The sequence below is a fragment of the Cuculus canorus genome, chromosome 1 (assembly GCF_017976375.1).
Source record: "Cuculus canorus isolate bCucCan1 chromosome 1, bCucCan1.pri, whole genome shotgun sequence".
Lineage (NCBI taxonomy): Eukaryota > Metazoa > Chordata > Aves > Cuculiformes > Cuculidae > Cuculus > Cuculus canorus.
In genome coordinates this window covers 148,961,438-148,984,820 of record NC_071401.1, presented here as the reverse complement: position 1 = coordinate 148,984,820, position 23,383 = coordinate 148,961,438, and the positions used below count along the sequence as shown (strand labels likewise).

Here is a 23,383-nt window from a genome sequence, read left to right as displayed (position 1 = left end):
TGGCATATGTTCAGTCTGACAAAACAAGGGAAACAAACTCCAACCAGCATCCAGAGCAACATCTGTGCCTACCTGATCATATTCCGAAGCTCCCGGGTACAATGGCCAGCCCAAGAACAGCTCTGCAATGACACATCCCAATGACCACATATCGATTGCCTCACAAAACGGTAAACCAAGGATGATTTCAGGGGCTCTGCAAAGGAAGAGGTTAGAAAACATCAGTAATGGGAGCATATCTGCTTGGCTGGCATAGGGAAGCTGGTGTAGAATGCAATGCTCATGAAGCTGCCTGCTGCCAACAAGTGTCATTGCACCTACAGAACTGAGGGTCCCACTGGCCACCAGCAAAGTGTCTGCTAACCACACACGGAATATTTATCCTTGCAGGAGACTCTTCTAGCAGCATTTTGCCAAGGCACAGTCCTATGTTTCACAACAGTTTGCAAAGGAGAGAAATATCATTATTTTCATTCAGCAGGTGGAAAAATGAAACACAAAATGAACATTGTGTGTTCAGGGCCACCTAACTAATACCCCCACTGGAGGCTCTCGGGCCCAGTTTGCCATCCTGTGGAGGAACTCTGTGGACACCCTGTGGTGAAGCATCCTCCATTCACACAGGTCAGTGGGTTTCATAAACAACTAGACATTAAATACTCATTACAGTATTGGTATAAAAGGATTATTGACTTTTTAAACAAATGGATGTAACCATGAAAGAGAGAAATAATGTAATTAGATCTATTAGACCTAAGCCTTTTCCTCAGGAGGAAGCAGCCAAGAAGCCTTCACTTCCCAGTCTGTCCCAGGTGCTTGATTAGATTTCCTCTTCCCTTCTAGCCCAAACAGCCAAAATATGGAAAAACTCCCACTATGCATTTACTGTTGCCTTCAGGAGATGCCCACTGAGCCACCTCTGCTCAGTGAGTTTTGTTGTTAGCCCTGCTGAGGAAGGAAAGGACAAGGTAAAAGTTTTGCTTCAGCTCTTCAGGAGGATCCCCATCCAGGGTATGGAGGAGATACTCAAACAAGCAAGATCAGTCTCAGCTCAGACTTCCACAGGACCTTAAGGTGAGGGTCATTTCACCTTTCAACCAGGCAGAAGTTAGTGTCAGTTCTTAGACAGGTATTGTGCAGACTGTGCAGTCAGTGGAGAAACGCATACCTCCCCCAAGGGGCATTCGTTCCACTGTCTTCGGATGGTTTGAATCTTCCTTCACTGAGGCTAGACAAACTCACTAACCTCCAGTGGCCAAGGTGAGACAAGATGAATCCTCCTTTTAGCACTTCCAACACTCTGCATTTCAAAAACAACTTCTATGTGGAAGAATCAAAAGTATCTTACAAATACTAAAAACCGTACACAAATCCCACCTCTGCACACAAACACCTTCCTTACTTTCCCCACCTCAGCTGAGACTTCCACATGTAGTTAAGTGCCATATAGTTCCTATTTCACACAGGGATCACCTAAGGTTTCTCTCCTGCTCCTCTTACAGATCTTGCAACACTTTCTTCTAAACCCCCAGCTTCAGGAGTCACGTGATGTACAACAGAAAGAAAAACTTTCCCATACTCCTTTAACTATTAAACAAAAAAAGGGGGGGGGGGAGGCAGAAGACAGCTAACAGGAAGAAATATGCATTGCTTCAGAATTTTCATAATTTAAAAAACAGCCTTGGGATTTCTCAGGCTATGGTGCATATTTAGGGAATGCCTGGGGCTTACTATTGAGCAAATCATGTGCCATCATCCAGAGCTGGAAACTGGGCCTATGGTTCCCAGTCTCCCATCCATTAGGACAAGATCTGACACTAGTGAGATCATACTAAGCACTACCAATCGCAGTGGAAAATATTATGTTTTAATCACACCATTAAGTAGTCATGTGAAGACAAGTCCTTAGCCAAGAAACCAAGCAAAATGGTTATTTTTTCCAAGCAACTAAGCAAAGTCCCCGTAGCAAGAATGCACGCCCCATCTTCAGTCCACAAACTTCTTCAAGTTGACTGGTAATGATAAAAGCCCAAAACTATCTGCTCTCAAACCAGCAATGCAGAATGTAAAAAATAAAGGAAATTCTAGGATCTTAAGGCTAGGATGCTTTGCACCACTCACACAGAAAACACGCCAGAAACTTAAAAAGTGACTACCTCTAGCCCTTCTAGTTTCACCCATGCTTATTCTCATACCATACTGTCCTTTAGTCTGTCATGACAAACGTTTTATTCTAACAGCAATCTCTCCTTAGGAATAATGGTCTCTCCTTAGGAATAATGGGTTAATTTTCCCCTCTTCTTCCCCATTCCGTCATCCCTGCACACTACTCGACACCTAGACAAAATGCAGAGAGGAAAAGACAGCTACGGTGACCTGAATCTCATTACTATGTAAATCCTGCATTCAAAGCCATCTGCCTCTCCCTGTCTGCCTTCCACATTGTGAAGGCAATGTCCCTGGTCACTAATGAGAGCTCAGCCACGCGTTGCCTGAACTTCAAATCCCTCCCACTAACTCAAGCAAAGGGGTGGACTATTGGTGGGATATTCCCAATGTGATTCTGTGTAGAAACCTCCCTGTTCATAAAAATCACTCACACTGCTGTCATACGCAGCACACACTTCCTCCCCTCTCTCCCCACACTTATATTGCCAACATCTCCAGACTCCTGTAAAAAGGGATGACCTAGAATTTGAGGTTCCAATATGTGTCTTTTTTTTTTTTTTTTTAAATCTCGTGAGTGTTCAGCTGTCCAGCAGGTTTTTTCTTAAAGCTCCAGTTTCTGGAGTGCAGCAATTATTAGTGTATGTCTTTTTGACATACAAAAGGAGTTTTGCACCTCCACGGCTGGGAAGAAAAGCGCAAAGAGAGTGTCCATACCACCTAGACACGTAAAAAGACAACTAAACAAAATGCCATTCATTACATTAAACCAGACCTATCATTGCAGGGAAAGGAGGTGGTGAGATAGTTTTATTTTAGTTCACTTTTTTGAAAGCTTGCATTTGCATGACTCAATCAAGCCTAAACATTAGCTGCAATCTTTGCCTGTGCAGCCCCAAATAGATGATAATTTTGGAACAATGACAACAATCCCTGTGAGAGTGGGGCCGGATCAAAGCGATATGGTACCCTATGTACACCACAGCCAGTATTCACTGTGGCTTTCTCCCAGCCCTGCCTTTGCATTGTGACTGCAATTTTTCCATGGAGAGGGAGTGGCACTAAGACAAAAAGATCCTGTTAACTTAATTAAGGAGTCATTAAGACATCAAAAGAATGACAGGCATCAGACACCACACAGGCTTCCAGATTTTCATCTAGCAGACACCTCCCGTTTGCTGTGTGTAAGTGAGAGCTGGAGTCATCGTAGGAGAAGCAATGGTCTGCCTGCCTGCTGGCACTCTCTTCTAATGGCCAACGCCAAGCATTTTGGTGGAAGACGCTACGAATTCTGTAAACAACTCGTCCACTGATAAAATGCCTTCTGAACCTCTGCTGGGTGGAAATTGCTCTGTATGCTCAGTTATGGACGCACAGATCCTTCTACACATGGACTTTTATCTAGCATGCGAAACTCCTCTCCTCTACATAAACTTATCAATTTTTTAAGATAAGGTGAGATCTTGACTTCAATCACATTGTGTCACAGAGTTCCATAGGTAGCCACCTACTGTCAATAGCATCTTAATTCAGCTGTTTAAAGCCTGATTTTCCTTCATCAGGTTTAAATTTGTCACCTCTTACTTCATGTTCACATGGATAGGCCTAGAGGTGAAGACAGAAGTGCTTGAATCACCTTACTTTTAGCAACAGCTATTTTTGTATCTCTGCTCTGCTTTCCCTTGTCTGCAGCAGCTTCTGGCTTTTCAGTATTTCAATCCATGGATGTTTCTATCCACTTCCACCATCTGGCCCTACAACTCCTCATCCTGACATGACTACCTGGAGACAGGCTGAGCAAACCTACAAATAGTTAAACACAAGGATATTCCCCAGACTTATTTTACACTATTTGCTGAATGTTTTCGCGTTCCAGTCTTCCCTGAGCCTAATATTTTGTTTGCTTTTGGAATGACATGAGGCACTTCTGCGGATGTTTTATCTGGGAGATCCTCCGAGGAACAGTCCTTTCTCCAGAGGAACTGCAGTTAATTTAGGACACAGAATTATATAGAAATAGTTCAGTTTTCCTTTTTCAATGTTTACTGTCATTCAGTACTGCACTGATCTGGCATAATGTTGTCTGTAAACTAGATCAAGACCCTTAAATGTTTCTCACTCTTTTCTGCAGCCTAACCTAAGCAAGTTTGCAAGTCTGTGCTATCTGAATACTTAAGCATGTCACTGCTGGTCCATCACTTTTTACAGGTAATTTATACATTAAATAACTCTCATGCTAAAATGTGCATGCAGATCACTCCATAACTTGACTCTTATTCCTAAGAGCACTTAGATTTAGCTCAGCTGCTCTTAGACTGCTGTAATTCTCCTTTCCAAAGGGAAAGAAAACATTTCCATTATTTAACCCATTGTTACATGAGATTTCTCCATTCTGCAGCTGGTAACATGATAAAAAAGGAGAAAAAACCCTATTAAAGTCTGCATATCAGTGTATTGTCACTGTAATTAAATACAATCCACATTGTGGCAGGTCCTTCCAGAACAGCACTGAGATCTTCAGATCTCTCCATGGCTGCACAGAGAAGTGTTTTCTCTCCCAGTAATACTGCTTCTTATAAGAGAGACTCACTAAACCTTTTGATTGTAGTGGAGAACTTGTTTGAAACATCACACTGCCAGATACGCTGCTATATGCAGGAATATCCCCATTTACCACTCTCTGACAGTTTTTTTTGCTGTGCATCTGCAACACCCTCAACACAGTAATTGCAGCCTATGGTATGAGACACACATAAGGAATACAGAAAACTTCACCCTCCTGCTCCTTTTCTTCTGGTGAGCTGCCTTAGACATATCCCAATGAAAGGCGCTCTCCTTCTGTACGCACAAGTACAACCTCCTCTTTTGCTCACATAGATCTCAACAACATAGAGCTAAGATTTATAAACTACTCCACTATGAACCTGAGAGAGACTGAAGAGCTTCTGCTCTTCCTCCTCCAAGAACCTGTATCTCCAGGAGAGAAGCAGCCAGTCCATGCCTGCTCCAAACATCTCCTACCACTTTTCCAGACCAAATTAATCCGTGGCCAGCAAAGGGTGACCTGCTTCTCAGCTCAGGACTGGGTCTGGCAAGTCCCCCATCACCTTTGAGCCCAGCTGGAATACACCCATGGATAACAGAGAGCTGCTGGTGCTGGGTGCCGGGGACTCAGGACACAAGGGTCTCTGTGCTGGCAATGCCTACAGGCCCCCAGAGGCAGAAATGCCATCTCATTTGCTTGCACCTCACATGTGACCCCGTCCTGCTTTCAGACCTGCCACTGGCAGAGTATTTACTTTAGCAACCCTGCTTTGTGGCAGGGTAATTTCATTGTCTGGTGTTTCTGTCAGGAAAATTAATTACCAGTCTAGCTCACTGGCTTTTTCACCTACACATCACAGGACATTAAAAACAAATGCCAAAAAAATTCACCTCCACAGACTTGGATTTGAAGAGATGGGCTCTTTCTGAATTTTAAATCTCCCCTGCAAACTGTCCTTCTCTGGGATAATTATAATTTACCACCTCTGGTGGGGTCCTGTGGCCAAACGTGACTGTCTCAGCAGAGTCCTTCATGGAAAGTATCCATATCAGACAAAAATATAACTCAAAACTTGATACTTGTTGGCACCTCAAGAAAAGAGCATGTCTGCTTCTTGCCTTTGGGGTGACCCTTCTAGAAGAAGGTCGTGGGCAGCTGCAGGTGCTGCAGACAGACTTACAGTGACGCTTGTCTGCTGGGTCGATATACACAGCTCCTGTCTTCTTTTACCTGTTAGTCTCACATGCCAAAGCCTGAATTTCAGGAAGCAGCAGTGTTCACATCTCCATCCAGAAAGCCATGGGCAGAGGCAGGAGCCGGAACCCTGGCCTGACCAGCTAGCTGCATGTCCAGGGCTTGACCTCTCTCAGCACCTGTGCTCTCCCATGCACTAAGAGACCTCCTGTCAGGAGGTGGTACCGCATCCTTCACATGTCTTACAAAGAGGCCTTTTTTCAAGCAATGCGGCTCCATCTTCCTCCCAGTGGAACCTTTTCTTCAGTACCTCTATGGACTCTTTCTCATAGCTGCTCACTTGACCCTCTCGTATTTTGTTGAGGTATCTGCATTTTATTGCCATATACTGTAGCATGCAGAGTACCCACAGCTCTTAGTTAATGGAGGTGGAGAGCATATAGCAACATTTTTTTGTCCCTCTGTACCTCTCACACCCCACATCACTTCTTAAGTGCATGGCTATAAAAGAAGATAGACTCATATTCTGAGAGTAAAAGGTTATAGTTGCTATTTCCCTCAACCTTCCACCTCTGCACTAGCACAGACACCTAGAAGGGATGTCTAGTATGGATGACCTCCAGACTCAAGGCCTTCCTCTGCTCCGGGGCTGGGATGCTGTAGACTTCCTGACTGTGAAAAAGCCAATCATCAGAGCCAGACCTTAACTTCTACAAGCAGTGATGGCTCCTGCTTGCTTGCTTGCTCCATCCCACACAGTGGGCAGGAGAGCAGCTCCACATCCCACCTGTGTCACTCCCAGCCTGGGAGAGCGGGGCTCACCCTCATTGCTGGCCTTGCTGTGGGACTTCTGCTTTTCTCCTGCATTCCTGAGATGGAGGTTGCTTGGAAACTCAGAAGTCCATACAGAAGTAGTACAGCTATGCAGACTGCTCGCTAGAGCATCAAGGACTTCCGTAATCTCTGGACCATGTTGGGAAGCACCAATACAGCAGAATCACAGCAAAGGACAACCTTGGGAGTCAGGACTTAACCAAGGCACACCATGCCTTTCAGATTTCAGCACAAAGTTCAAAACCTGGAGAGTTTAGTTAACACAGGGATATTCACGAGGGAGGAAAAGGGCTCAATGAGGAATGTCATTCAATCTACCAGAGTATGCTGTTAATCCACAAATATGTTTCAGTTTGAGTTGTAAGGAGAGATGGTGCCTTTAAAGGGCCTACTAACACACTCCGTATTTCACAAGTCAAATGCAGCTACACTTGCTTTCTGGAAAGGACTATGGGTGTAGCCAGAGCCATTTCCAGGGCTGTCAGACCACCAGCACAACCACCACTAGGGGGTAGCTCCAACACCGCATTGCTCACATTGCCCTCACCCATCCCTCAAGATAAGTTTGCAACACATCAAAAAATATCTGTATCAGCTCAGAGGACTGGAAGCTGGATACACACAGCCTTTGGTGATGGTTTATATTACAGGACATAAATATAAACTGGAGGCTAGTAACAAGCGAGGTACTGCAGGGGTTTATCCCAGGACCACTCTCATTTAATGTCTTTACCACTGAACCATGGGAGGAGGCTGAGTGCACTCTCATCCACCTTACGAGTGATGCAAAACTGGAGAGACCTGGCGATGTTTTTGATGGAGTTGCCACCCAGAGGGACTCAGACAGGGAGGAGGCATGGGCTGACAGAAACCTTCTGAAATGCAGCCAGGACAAATGCCGAGTCCTGCCTCTGGGACCTATGAGCCTTGGTGACAATTCCTGGGGAACCGCTTGGCAGGAAAGGCCATGAGCACCTTAACTTGGGGGCACAGGGCTGAAATTCGGACCCTGGTGGCAGCTGGATCAACAATCTCCCTGGAGCAGGGACAGCAGACCAAGGACTGTGCTGACTGACCTCCAACTGCACTTGTAAGACCACATCTGGATACCATATTCAGCCTGCAGCCCCTAGTGCATGAGCAAACTGGAGTAACCTCAGTGGGAGGAGAGATAGTCATGGGGGGCCTGACAGCAGCTTGGCCCTTTCTCCTTTGCCAAATGGAGAAGATAGTGCCAGGCTCTGCTCAGGTGGGCAGCAACAGGTGGAAACGATAGACATAAACTGAAACAGAGAGGGTTCCCACTGGGAACAGGGAAAACACCTCCACCGTGCAGATAATGAATCACCAGCACAGGCCGCCCTTAGAGGCTGTGCAGTCACCATCTTTGGAGTCTTTCAAGACCTGACAAGACAAAGTTCCAAGCTTGATCCCATGGCTAACCCTATCTTGAGCAACAGGTTAGGCTAAATAATCTCCTGATGACCCCTTCCACCTGACCTACACTGACTCTGTATAGTGCTCTAACTATAAGATTGTCTATAGGAAGCTCACTACGATCCTCCTACTTGAGACAAAACACTACATGGGTAGGAGTGCTTCAGTAGGAACAGATGCAAGTCCAAGAGTACTTCTAGCAAGTGTACACACACAGTTCTATCTGTCTTTTAGAAACGGAGAGCAAGTTGCATAAGAATTACTTCTGGACTTGACTGGCATCGTTACTGAGCAAACTTCAGAAGCCTATCATTAGTAAAGGTATTTAATAACAAATAAATCATAGGAGCAGACTAAACTACCCACCCCTTGACACTGCTCATGTTCCACCAGGGTGCTGACTGGGAAGGGTGAAAATACTCCAGAGGACGGTGTCAGAGGCTGGCAGGGATAATCTGGACACTGGGAAGTCACCCGCTCCCTCTCTGCCCTGATATCAGGCCATCCAAGCCTATGTCACTCCTGTCAAGTGTTCTGCCAGCTTATCTTACAGACATCCTGGGGTAGAGCATTCATAAACTTCGCTGTGCCCCAAAGGATCTCATCCCTTGTAATTTTAAGGAATAATACAGCCTTGCATAGCTGACTTTATGTCATGCTTAATCTCAACTTGTTGGCAATCTGGTATCTATGTAATACATATGGAAAAATACAACTTAATTCCTCTTTGCCTATAACTAGCTTCCTGCCAGGCTGCACCTCTTCCCCATCATTACTTTCCCTTGGTTTCAACACATACTCAGTATCTATAGCCTTGTCTTTTTTTCTTTCCTGCTTACCTTTGTCTCCTTTTTATGTCTCACCTTTTCTGCTCTTTTCCTGCACTTAGTGTGGATGAAGAGAATGGTGGACATCACACACAGGAGCACTGAAACTTCCCAACCCCATGTGCTTGCAAACACAGCCCTGTGCTGCTATGGGGGCAAGCTGGGCAAGCACAGATCACGTGCACCCATCTTTAAAATGGGGTCTCACACAGACACTCACATACCAGGCACCCCAACAGGCTGCTGAAACTTGCTGCAACTGTCAGCACAAAGCTCTTGGGAAAAGCAATTTCCATGGATCAATCCTAGAAGAGTTTCCAGCAAAGTGTACCCCATACCCATTATTATGCACCTTTCTTGGGATTTAGATAGCCAAGAATAAAAGCTGCGTTTAAAAGGGGAGGGAAGGGTCCCTGCTGGGAGGTTCTGCACCACTCCGTGCTCCTATACATCATATATATTCATTCCATTTAGGTTAGGGCCTGAAAGAAAATGCCCTGCTCTCTTCAGTGAGCAAATGACTGAAGCTCTGATCTGGAGAAGGCAGTGCAGCTGTTTGTGCAAACAAGACAAAAGATTTAGAAACAGTTGCTTTTTTCCCTTTCTCCCATGTCAGACTGTTTACAGAAACCAAGGGATGAAATTTTGCAGACAAAAAACACTGAGAGCAGTCTGTCAGTCTTAGAGGGAGGGAGGAAAAAGGAGAAGGATGGGAGTGTAGGCTTCTTTTGGGATTATGGATCATTGCTAAATTGCTCTATCAATTATTAAACCCATCACTCAAAGCACAGTAACCAAAATATAGCAGATAAAGCCTTTCTCATCCACTCTCTACCAGCTGCTCTCCTCCTCCTAGAGCCAGAGGGGAATGAAAATTCCCGTAGTCTATATTTTATAAACATCATTTTCCCTGTGCCTTGAAAATAAAAGCTTTTTCGGACAAGGTACAGTAGAACTGAGCCTGCGGCAGGAAGATATTAAAGGAGGACTCGCCCTTTCGATTAGCAGACCCAAGGAATAAAATGAAGTCATTCCAATCAATATGATTTCTTAGCACTGACAGGTTAAAACATTTGTGGGTAAACGAAGAGGCAGGCCTCAGCATCAATAGCCGTTAGTTGCCATTTGCCTTTGCTGCTGGGTGGATCTGATATCAGTGGCATGGTGGGTATGGACCCAGGAAAGGATGGGGCACGGCCAAGTGGCACGTGGCATTTGGTCTGGCCAGTGACTCCACAGAGAGAGAAAGTGTAAACAGGCATCCAGCATGAGACAGGAAGCTCTGGAGTGGGCAGTGCTAACAAGGAACCAAATGAGAAGGAGGACCAGGACCTGACATCCAGCGAGAAAGGCTTCCATGTGGCTGCCAGTGTCTGAATGGACATGAGTTTTCAGCAGTACTATACGCACTTGCTGGAGGCTGCAGCTATAGTTCAGCAAAACCCTTTACTATATGCATCACCTGAAGCAAATATGTACCTGAGCCCCAGTAAGACAGCTGGATGCAGCTTAAGTTTAAGCATAAATTGAAGCACTTTGTTGAATCTGAATCTACTAGCAAGTCCTCTTTGCACTTGAGATGGAAATCTTAAGAGGCAAGAAAAGCTATTAAGCCCAATAATGGAAAAGAAAGGCAGGTCCTGGGTCAGCCAAGAGATGTACTAAGCTTGTCCCAGACAAAAGCGCATCTTTGTACATCCCTGGAGGAAGCCCTACTGGACTGATCGTAATTATGCTTGTCTCTTTGGACTCAGAAAAGCAGGATTCTGTAAACTTCAGAGGGGGTGCACAAAGCTGAGCACCATGACCACTGCCTCCGGGGGTTGTCAGCTCCATGCTCACCCAGACATGCAGAAACATGTAGGGGGGGCTGGGAGTTGGAGGTGGGTGTAACAACAGCTACATTCAACACAGCATGACCTCTGGCTGTTCTCCGAAACAAAGGGTAATGCACAAAGCGGGAGGGCTGGGGCTTTCCCAGGTTACGGAAGAAATCAAAGAATAGAAAAATCATAATTTGAAAACAAAAGCCCTGTCCCCATGCTAGGCAGTGAATGGATGAGCTGCAACGTATTGGGTGCACAGATCCCCTGACAAGACATCTGATCAAGAGGGGAAGAATGACAATTATATGCTCCCATTCATGCCACTGTAATGAAAGCATAATTCTGACTCCACTTTCTGACCCGCAGTATGCAATTTATGTAAATTCAAGCTGTTCTCGCTTCCCTCAGAGCCAAATGCCCACCAATGCCAGAGCTGGCTCTAACGTTTTGTTTTCCTTTTCAAATCTATTGTTTTCACTGCTGAATATTTAAGACCTTTTGTTGTTGCTGTTGTGTTTCTTTGGAAATGAAATAATAATTAAAAAAATCCCAAAGCACACAGAGACAGTCAAGAGTTGACTTCTCATCTCCAACAGCTTCCCACCCTGCCACGCTTACTTCCATTCCCACCCCTTATCATTCCAGACCAGAGTCCTGCCATATATAAGCCAAGTCAAGCTTCTCGTGTCTGATTTGTAATGTTCACTGAGACTTTTGTCCACAGCAAGTACTGAAAGTTGCACTGAGCAGCATGATGGTTTTATAAGATTAGCCCTAATACTGAGTCAACCGCCAATACAAAGCTCCAAATGATTTCTATCCCTGGCAAACACAGATTCAGACCATGATCCTAAGATGGGCTTCACCGAGCAAGTAGCAGGTCTGAGGCTAAAAATATCAAATTACTGCAGCCTTCCTTTATTTATTTTCTTTTAATCATGTCTACTGGCTGCTGCTTTTTTTTTTTTTTTAATTAGAAAAAGAAAAGACAAAAATAAAGTACTTATCCTGTCTGCCCCTTGGAGAAAGGAGCATTGCCCTCTACTTATCTCTGAAGAGCCATGCAGATTTAACATTATTATTAGCAGCAACTATCTGTATTTCTATAGCATGCAGAGGTCCCAGCAGAGACCAGAGCCCCATAATGCTAGACACTAAAACATGATGTGCTAAGGGACTATGTCTGCTCCAGAGAACTGATGATCTAGGGTGATGTGTGGTGACAGGGGAACAGATTGGTCGAGCAGTTTGCCCAAGATCATTTGGAGAGAGTGTAGCAAAGACAGGAAAAGGAGTGGGGCCCTTGCGAACTCTGTATGGGATCACAGAATTGTAGAATCACCAGGTTGGAAAGGACCCACTGGATCATCTAGTCCAACCACTCCTAACACTCCCTAAACCATGTCCCTAAGCACTTCATCAACCCGTCCCTTAAACTCCTCCAGGGAAGGTGACTTGACCACCTCCCTGGGCAGCCTGTGCCAGTGCCTAATGACCCTTTCTGTGAAGAATTTTTTTCTGATATCCAGCTTGAACCTCCCCTGATGGAGCTTCAGGCCATTCCCCCTTATCCTGTCCTCAGTCACTTGGGAGAAGAGGCCAGCTCCCTCCTCTCCACAACCTCCTTTCAAGGAGTTGTAGAGAGTTATAAGGTCTCCCTTCAGCCTCCTCTTCTCTAGGCTAAACAATCCCAGCTCTCTCAGCCGCTCCTCATAAGACTTGTTCTCCAGCCCCCTCACCAGCTTCGTTGCTCTTCTCTGGACACGCTCCAGAGCCTCAACAACCTTCCTGTGGTGAGCGGCCCAGAACTGAACACAGTACTCAAGGTGCGGTCTCACCAGTGCTGAGTACAGAGGGAGAATCACCTCCCTGGACCTGCTGGTCACACCGTTTCTGATGCAAGCCAAGACGCCATTGGCCTTCTTGGCCACCTGGGCACACTGCTGGCTCATGTTCAGTCGGCTGTCAACCATTACCCCCAGGTCCTTCTCCTCTGTACAGCTCTCCAGCCACTCTTCCCCCAGTCTGTAGCACTGCATAGGGTTGTTGTGCCCCAAGTACAGCACCCGGCATTTGGGTCCTATCTAGTAGACCACAATGTCTTCTACTTATGATATTCAGGAACAGCAGTAATAATACATAGATTCGAAAGCTCTTTCAAAGGGAATGAGTATTACTGAGAGAAAGCAGATTTTGAGCAACATATCCTGTAGATGTCACCCAGCAAGATACTGTGTTGGGACCAGCTCACAAAATCCAAGGACTACTTTAATGACCTGCTTGGTAAGTCTTAGCATCCCACCTACACTGTGAGGACCTGCCTCGTCCAGAAACATGTTTAGGGAAAAGCCTGGGAATGCCTGCCCACCTGCACATGGAGGTATGCGTGGCACCCTGGAACCATCTCAGGTGGGATTCCTGCTGCAAATTTCCACCTTCAACTCAAGCCCTACTCCAATCAAACAGAGCTTGCAGAACAACCCACTGAGTGTGTGACAATGGCCCCCTGTACAAGCAGCAGGGCACTGCACTGTGGGAAAACTTTCATCTTCCACAGTTGTGGAAACACAAGTACACTTGCAATCTAACTTATATTTATTGTATTTATACTAAGGCTAAAATCTGGAAGGATCAGCAGGGCCCTACTATACTAGGTGTTGTAAAAAAGAATAAAAAGCCAGTCTCTGCCCTAAAAGACTCACAATGTAATTCTGGATCCCTCCTCACCCTGGAAATCTGAACTCTGGGATATGATGCTCAACATCTGCTAAAGCAGGTTCTGCAACTAAGCCTGCACAAAACAGTCCCTGACCCACCAAGATGACCACTGGCAGTCTGCTTGCTGAAGCCAGAGAGGACAGGAGGGAGCCCACAGATGCGAGCAGCCCTGCTGGGAAGCCCCAGCAGCCTGGACTATTGGTATCCCACTGTCAGTTATGTAAAAGAGTACAATAAAGTAAGGCTTAAGCAAATCTGCAGGAAGGACAAAGGATCAGCACTAAAATCTCAGGCTGCTCATAACACATGGCTGCCATGAACAAGCCAGCACATAAACACCCTTTCAGCACACACTTGCATGAGTGTGGACCTCGGTGTTGACTCCCTCAAACAGCAGGGAGTTGGACTTGATGATCCTTAAGGGTCCTTTCCAATATGAGACTTTCTACGTTTCTGTAAGTACCCAAGACTCTTGAGCACAAACCTGAGCACTGAAGGTAACTGGGTACCCACTGTTCTTCATGAAGCCCTGGGCACAGTGACAGTGGCAAGCAACACCCTGAGGGCTAGGAGGGATCAGTGCCTTGTCTGCCACAACTGGGACCCCATTCCACCCATAACAAGGTCCCTGACCTTGCCTCTCACTCTTCCTGCCAGCCCCACCAGAGCTTGCTCCACTTCAGAACTCCATTCAGCTTGCCTGCTCAATCCAAATAACAGTTTAATTCCTCCAGAGATCCCCTCTTTCCCCACCCCTTGCTCTAGGCTTCCCCCTTCCTGGGCTGAATGCTCGCCCATCCACTGCCTTGGGAGCAAAGGCATGGACAAGGCAAGCCTGAAACACCATCTCTGGAACAGTGTTTTTTCTATGAATGCCCTTTGTTCCCACCCACAGTTTATCTCACAGGAGGATGGGGACTATCACATTTTAGGGCCAAAGACTGCAATTCCCCAACTGTCCAGATGCGGGAGAAAAGACCTGCAGCTATTAGCAAAAGAATAACTCTGAGTTTAACCTTTAATACCACATATCTTACAGAAGCCAGACAGAAAACCAGAATACAAGCAAGAATGCACACATGGTGTGCAAACAGTCCCGAAGGAGCATGATGACTGCAGGGAGAAAGGCAATATTTCAGAAGGAAGACTTTTAAAATTAAGTCTTCTGCAAAGTTAACTTCATTCTTTACTTAAAATCATGACATAGAAAATTCAATTGTTCTCCACCGCATCTCTGTACTAAATCAGGAGACTAAATTCAATCATTAAAGTGTGAAGCTGATAAATTTAAATCTACAGTAAGTGCAAATTTCAACACAATTTTAAGTAAGGAGATGCTCCCAACACCTTCATAACATGTCAACACATAGTCATAGATTTGTTTCTGGGACTCTTCAAATGTCTCCTTTTACAGTTTCATTTTTTTTCTTGCCAAAACAAATTGTTAAAGCCATCCTGATGTTCTGAAAAAATATAAACATTTCCTGCCTGTTAAAATTTTAGGTGGCCACGACAAAAATTTTGGAGACAAAACTTGCAGAAAAAGAACATCACAGAAAAGAAACTTCTCTTCACCATACATGAGGGGAATTTGGAATAACTCCTATCTGATTAATTTTAACTTCTAATGTGTCCTTGAATCGCAGCGCTGTACAGATATAATTTCTTAATTTGACTGTTTAACAAGTCACCCGTACTGTCCTTGTAAAAGGCAAAGAAATCCCCATATATCAGGAATGCTCTTGGCTGAGGGGAAATTCAGTAACTACTCCAGAGAAACAAATACAATACTCAGAGGTACTTCCCAGGGTGTGAAGGCAAAGATCCACCCTTTCTTGAAAGAAGGGGCTCTCTTATGTATACATTCATGTCTTAAATTATCGTGACTGCCTCCAACCATTAAGCCAGCTGCAGGGTTCAAGAACATTTCCTGGCATTCTTTACATTTTTTTGCATGTTGCAATTTTATCTGGTGCACATCATATGCTTCCCCCTGACACAGCTGAACCAAACCATCTTCCTCCTGATGGAGGAGTTTGAGGTTCATTAACTTGGCTGCATCTCTCAGAAACCTCATCACTTGAGGGCTGTGTTTGAAATTACTGAAAACAGAGCAAGTTTGGCTGTGATCAGTAAAACCAGAGCACATTCAAGCAGCAGCAGATGCAAGTAGACCAACATCTCTCCTTAGAGAAGCTTCCACCCAGGCCTGTGCCACCAGTTGTTAGCCCATGAATTTATAAAGCTAACATCTTGGAACTTCATTCCTCCATCAAAAACTTTAGGGTACATCTTTGGTTTCATCACTTCTTTCACTGCACCCTTCCCCAACTCTGCCCCTTCAGCTTCCCCAACACCTATTTTAATTGTGAAAAGTAGTCTTCTTGGTTTAACTGGGACTGCAACAGAGTCAGTGCCATTGCCTGCACCATGATGGGCAGGTGGCTTCCAGCTGGGCAAGGGGAGGACAGAAAGGCCCCTGCACAAGGTGCAGCTCATTACCCACCATATGATTTACTACCAACACACAGCAATATCAAGGTGCAATAACAAGGAGGTACATGAGTGCTTTACCAACAAACAAGACCAGGAAAGGAATAACTGTATTTCCCCTGTTATTCAAAAGGAGGTTCACCCAAAGGTTAGCGAGAAAACAATGTAGACCATCGATCACAGGGACAGCTAACCTAGAAAGGTTAGCTCATGTTCCTGCCTCATTTTTCACCTCTATAATTACCCCATCACTTCTCCTCATGTCCCACCCATCGCCAAGCACCAAGCAGAAGCCAGTGCCGCTTTATTAATTATGTATAATATTTTGTTTACGCTCATTGTCACCACTCTGCAACACGCCATGGCAGCTGAAGGATTAAGTAGCACAAATTCTGTGACCGCTGCAGGGCGGTGTGGCCAGGGAAAAGCAGCTTGAGGGCTTTCCTGCCTTTCCTTCACCTGACATGAGAAATTGCTACCTCTCAGCAGAGGCTGAGGTGGGATGGAGGTAGCAGAGATGTGGGTCTTTATATCCACCATGTGAGACAGCCAAGCAAGCCTTAGCATGTGAAGGAAAACTGTTTCCATTCATGAAGGGCTCAGATCTGCTTTTGGATCTTCATCCTACTGAAACAAAATGCCAATATTGCTGAACATACTTAGCACCTCCTAAAGTGCAATCCTACTCCGAATGGTGCCTGTCTAAAAACAGCATTGCCTGGCTCCTTGTTTACTGCATCTCCCTGATGCCTGATCTTAATTTCTTAGTTTAAAAGAAGAATGTTTTCTTTGGTTCCCTCCCCCCTATCCACCAGTCCAGCAAATCCAAGCAAGGCTTCGAGAGCCACTCTAGGCTCATTTCTTGCACATTTATGCATAAAGACATGGGCAGCCAAATTAGAGCTATGCAGAGATGGGCAAGGGAAGCACAAGGCAACGATTTGAAGACAATGAATTTGCAGTGAACTCAGTATGTTTCTACTCAAAACCGCATCATGTTTCTGATGCAGGGAAGCCTGAGGGTAGTTTTTATTTTTTACTATATATTTTTTGCTTTGGGGAAACCTAAAATAGCTTCCTCTGAGAATCTGCGCTCTGTAATCACCATTTCCTTCTGCAATATTTCTGGATCCAGGCTTTTCAGTTGTAGAATAATAGTAAATATGTATAAAATAAGGAAAACTGCTCCTGCAGCAATAATAGTGAGAAATACTTTAAGCCCTAGATCTGAGAAATATTTTCTGTTCTTGCTTTTTTCTGTCCCTCCAGAAATCATAATTAATTCATGCTCTAACAATACTAAAACCATTATTTTCTAATTGTACCAGTATCTGCAATACAATTCCACGTATTGCAAAAAGCCCACAATGGACATTAGTTCCCATGTCATGGAGGTGCTGCGCAAAACCTCTCCTTCTCCACATGCTGCAAGAGCTAAGCCCTTTCTCAGCCAAACTCTGTGTTCCCAATACCTATAAGCACACACTGCATTCGGATGAGGCGTCTCTCAGCCAAGCTCTCAGGAAAGCAGCAGTGGATGGCTGTAATAGTGACCTGCCCTCTTCAGTGTTAACCCTGGCACAGATGTTCCTGCTATAGGAACCTCTAGTTCAGCTCTCACTGCCTCTTTATAGTTCCCCCCTTCACTCTATGGGATATCTCCATACTGAACCCTTGTGGTGCTCCACACTGCATCCCTGTGACTAGAGGTGATCCTGGCATCCCTGTCAGACTTGGCTGATGGCTGAGTTTAAGAGAAAACCCACTAGGAGCACTGACTGGCCTTTTGCACAGATGCTCATCTTGCACACAACTGAGGCAGCAGTACCTCCTGATCGGAAGTCAGAGTTATCACTGGTACAAAACCTGGATCCAGCTGGGGAAGACCATTCAGTGTTCATTTGAAGCCAAGTGAGTAAAAACCACCTATACCCACTGAGCGGTGTGCTCTGTGACCTCCATCCACACCCCCTCATTGTGTTGACTTCTCCAGAGTCAGGACCGGTTTATAGTCATCTTCTATCATTCCATGGAGAGGAACAGTGTCAGTGCAGTGCTCTTCCTCCCCTGAATCCACAAGGCAATGTTTACTCATCACATCAGCAGCAGGACGGGCATTGTACCCAAGTACAGTTTGCTAGACCAAGGGGGAAGAGAACTGGACCAGGAGATGTCAAAAGCTTCTGGCTTTGACAACGCCCACAACATTCTCAGGGACACTGGGAAAAGAACAGGAAGTGTCCATATTGTGTCTCCAAGGTAATTTCTGAGAAAATGTGAGGATCAATTTTAAAGACCTAAAATCGAAGGATGGGAATTTTCTTCCCCTTCTCAATTAGGTCCGCAATTTTTTTCACAATCTTTTTCAGGCTGATGGTTTACCTATAAGCAGGGGCATATGCGTTGGGGGACATCTCTTGGTTGTTTCTTTGAATTCCATTGTTTATTTATTTGCTACAGAAACAAAGAACAAACGACAACATGGTACAGAGCTGCATGCTCTGGAGTGGAGCAACAGCTGCAGACCCTCCAGGATTGAGATGGGCCCTCTGAGGATCCATTTCACTGACTTTCAGAAAAATCCTTGCTTTTCCACTCTTCCTTGAAGTAGCAAATTAGACGAGGGAAGGATTAATTAGCTGATGTTTGTAAAGCTCTTTGAAGATGAAAAGTGTTATTTTTATTTTCAAGCTTCACCGAAGGAAAAGAAAACCAGAAAATTTTTAAGAAGAAAAGGACAGAGAAAGACGACTTCTGTTTCCTACAGACTGGGGTCTTGGGACTGAGCTCCTGTGTGGAGACACTCCTCCAACGGTATATATTAACTGGCAAGCTGACACTGCAGCCCTTCCCCGGGGGCGCGCATTAACAGGGTCTCTGCCCAGCTGCCTATTTTCATGAAACATGCAGAACTTAATATCACTGAGACCTCTCCCTCTACATCAAATTTGCTTGCACTTGTCCAGTGGATACAAAAGTTCAGGGGAACACAGTGGCAGTGTGTTCACACACATCTCATTTCCTTAGAAAAGCAGACTAAAAGCAAATGAGGAAGGCCCTTTGAATACAGATGTGGAGTGCCTGGCTACCCAGAATGCAGGTGGGCTATTTTTTCCTGAGGTGTAAATTACAGAAATTATCTTTTTTAAGCATTCCACACTTACTGTTGGATTTTCGGCATCTTCTTTTTATTTTTTGCACATTTTGGTGTTTTTTTTTTTTTTATTTGAGTTTTTCTACTCCCTTTGTTCCCAGCATCACAAGGATTCACTCAAAGCAGGGGCACAAAGCAGGTCCTGTGGCTGCAGGACAAGCATATCCTGACATCTGGAGAGTAACAAGAAGCTTACAGGTGGGTGCCCAGACCCAGGAAGACAAAAATAGCAGGAAGATAGACAGGATTCCAAGGTATTAGCAGAGCTGTGCTTTAACACCTAAGACAAGGATGACAAAGAGCTGCTACAGGTCAGGCCTGAAGTGAGCTGGCAACCCACAAGGGGAGGACTTTACAGTGTGCAGCCCGTTACAGTTCCTTCAGCTTCATGCTCTCATCAAAATCTCATAACCACCAAAAATAAACAAGATGCTAGCTTTGAGTTAACCTGTTAGATAAGATCTAAACATTCAAATAACGATGCCCAGCTCCAGATACACTCATTTCCCTGTGATCAGGGCTAGCAGCATCTGTCCTGAGTCTGCTTTCACCTCTAGATCCCTTCCCTGCTCTCAAGCACAGCAAAGCATAATGTGCAAGAGCTGCGAGGTCCTGCATAAAAACAGCCATCTGGTGAAGGGGCAGGAAGAACCAGTTAAAAACAGAGTAGCTCCACCATATGGAGAAAATAATTCAGTTGGGCAGTGTAGGAAGAAGCAAAGCCTATTATAATAATTTTGTATTGCCAAGTGATGCTGCAGATTTGTTTTTTCCTTTTACAGCTTCTGCACTGATTAAGAACCAAGCTTCCCCATAATGTGGCAACATCCCCATAGCAAGATCAAACTGTTCACCCAAATGACTTGTGGATTACCAGGTTACCACCAAAACATCTACAGCAGGAGCTGACCACACTGACAGAAGCATTGCACCTGCACCCCACCCTTTGCTTATTCTTCCATCGTGCATTGAAACACCAAGACTGTGACCTGAAACATCAAGACTTTGTGAAGAGGCGATCCAGTTCATCTGTAGGACACCCAAGGGACCCAGGAATTAGCACAGGAAGCAATTGCACTAGTGGCAAGCCTAGGTCTGAAAGACTTCTGGCCCACCATACCCAAGGACAGGCAATGCAAACCAGCTTGGGGCTAAGGCATCCCTCTTCCTCAACACAAAAATTCTGGCCCTCCTGTATTCCTCTGTATATCCAGGACACAGAAACCTGATAAAACCTCATCTATAAACAAGTCCTTCTAGGACAGCTCTCCTTCTTCTTCAGACATTTCTGGCTGCCAACAAAAAGGTACCAGGTATACAGGCTTCAGAAGTTTTCCGTACCCTGCAGGCTGAAGGTTACCCCTCCCTGGAGATCACAGTAATCAGCTTCTCCACAGAAGCCACTACTAGCGCTCACTATGTGCAAAACAGCAAGTCTCCCAAGGTCCCAATCTAGCTGTCCTGGCCACAGTAGTGCGCCCTTTTGCCCTCCTTAGAAATCCAGTAGGCGAAGGTTCTATCTCGCCCCCAGCTCACTGCCCCCTCACCAGACAGACTAACAGATATCCCCCTAGACAGTAGCGTAACATAATGTGCTAACACCATTAGCTCAGTTAGCACGTGCTCCTGCTGAGCCCTGCACTTGAGCCAGAACACAGACCCAGCCCAGGCTTAACTCCAGGGTGAGTACCGATCTAGATGCTGAGCACAGCCACCACGCTGAACGATGGCAGGTAGCCCCAAGTCTCTATTCTGAGGGACATACTCTCTTGCTGAGCCATTTGTTATAGGCGTGCTCTTTCAGGTAAGAGCAGCTCTGGTCCAAGTTCAAGGCTGTAGCTTTCTTTTGGTAAAAAGCTTACTCTTTCCCCTCTTTTCACCGTTTCCCCTCTCCTTCTGCTTTCTCTCTCCCATCCATTCCCTTGCTTTGCCTTTCCAATGGGCTGCATTTATTTCCAGACATGTATCCTTGTAACCAGAGAGATTTCCTTGCATGAGCAGCCTTGCAGCTTCTGGTCAAATGTGGACAAATCCACTCATGTCTCAGGAGCTATGGAAGTCAGGGAGGTAAGCACAGCCTCTTGCCGTAGACATCACTCCCAGGCAAGCAACATCCCAGTCAGAAGCCAGTTAACATATTAGTCATTAATTCTGGATAGAAGGAAATTTATTTGCATGGCCCTGCTTAGACAAAACTGACATCTTAACTTGCCCCTCTCCCTTTCCCTGCTCTCCTTTAATACCTTATTAATATTGTACGCCAGCAGAAGCCAACATGCAAATAAGAATTCTATGCAAATATGGCTCAACGCAAAGACACCTGCACTTAGTTCAGTGCATTAGCGCAACTCCAGAGGAGTAGCCAGGGGTTAAAATAAATCATATAGATGATAGAGAAAGCGTGTCTTTACTTCCAAATTTCCAGGGAGAAAGCCATATGTGTGTGTCTGTCAGAGCAGAGTTTACTAAGTTTCATCAAGGAGATAAGGTAGTTAATACTCTGTCTAATTAAAGGCTGTAAGGTTCCTTTTGGGATGCCAAGAGGATTGCCCGCCTAAAAGTCTAAGGCTCTGTCTTGCAAAACCTACTTCTAAAGTGGACTTAAAAGTGCAACTCTGATCAGCAAAAGCACTACTGTCAAATTTCCTGCTCATTGTTTCTCTGTAATTCCATATCAGATATGCTTAGTTTCTTGGCAGAAATCTTTTTATGGGTTTTCCCCTAAGCACAGTCCTGCAAACAACAGACCTGAATTTGAAATTCAATCACTTCCATTTCTTTCCAAGCACTGCTACATGCATTGCATTAATTGCTGCTGGCAATCAACAGGTCCCCAGCTATGACGCTGATGAGGGATAGAAGTATTTCTACCAAGAATTTTGTAGACATACCTAGCTGAATGAAAAATTCACCTTGATGCATATATGCTGTCTGGCCCAGTGGAGCAGGGTCTATGTCAAGGATGTTCACAAGAGCTGCTGGTAACTACCACACTTTCCCACAATTAGAATGACCTTCCATTCAACTCTAGCTAGAAGAAGCAAGGCTGTGGGTCAGCCATTAGGGTGTGAGTGGTATTAGAAAGACCCAAGCACTTTTTATGTCCGTAAAGACAGCTGTTGGACTTTCAGAAACTTTAATACACCCAGGTAAGGCAAGCACCATTTATTAATGCCACTTTATAGCTGGGAAGACTTAAAGAGATATAGCAGAAAGATAATTTTGACAAGTTCACACAAGCAAACAAGAAATAATTTCTTGTCCCAACCTTGTATGTTAGCTACAAGAGCATCTTTAGATACAAGTGCCAAGTTTTTTAGCAATACATATCACTGCAATTGGTGACCTTGCATTCAGAAATATTTCTCAGCTGTAAAGGACAATTAAGAATACATTAAGGTCACTCAGAGCACTTTCTGAGAACAAGCAGTCCAAGGAGCATCTTTTTTTTGTTGAAGAACTACTTGGACATGAGGTTCCCATCTGTAAAGCTCATCTGCTAGAAGTGACAATGCAACAAGGGCATCTGCCTTGCCCAGTAAATACAGAAACAACATGTCCCTGCTCTTAGCATAGGAATCATAAGTCTCCAAAGAGCTGGAGTTCAGAAAAGAATTAAAGCCCCAGACTGAACAGGAACACCTTGCACACTTCACTGGTGCCTCTTCAAGCTGACATTGCTTTAACAGCAAGCCCGAGGGAAGGAATAAGGCTTCTTTCTGGATTCAGCAAGGGAAAAGGTGACATCCAGAAAGCATGCAGGCAACCTCTCTTTTTCCTCAAAAAAAACTACCGAGCCATATTTGCAGAAGTTATCTCCATGTAGTTCTTCCAAGCAATGTCTTTTAGATGTTATGCAAATGTCAACTTCAAAATAAGGGGGTGAAGGTGGCTAAAAAACAATATAACAACTGAAAACTTTACAAAGCGAAGTCCTGTCCTTGGTGATCTTCAATTTAAGCCCAAGATGTGTTCCTTTGCTCTTATCTGTATCCCTATCCCATATACTGCTTGTTATTACAGACGATGCTATAGATCCATGCCTGTTGCCTGGCAGTGCTTTAATTTGGAAATAACCATAGGCAGACATCTGGCATGTAGCAACACATCAGAAAGGGCCTCAATGATTTTTATTTTTTTTTTTTTTATTTCAGCATGGCCACTCGTTTAGCACTCTTCCTGCTTTATG

At 44.9% G+C, this 23,383-nt stretch overlaps 1 protein-coding gene across 5 annotated transcripts in view; it reads right to left on the bottom strand.

Annotated features, from left to right (window-relative positions):
* HIPK2 (homeodomain interacting protein kinase 2) overlaps nucleotides 1-23,383 on the bottom strand; it is a 135,895-nt gene that overhangs the window by 33,454 nt on the left and 79,058 nt on the right. For all 5 annotated transcript variants that reach the window (XM_054061819.1, XM_054061829.1, XM_054061840.1 and 2 more), the window contains exon 3: nucleotides 73-196. In XM_054061819.1, the coding sequence (XP_053917794.1) occupies nucleotides 73-196 (124 nt within the window). The remainder of the gene's footprint in view (nucleotides 1-72; nucleotides 197-23,383) is intronic.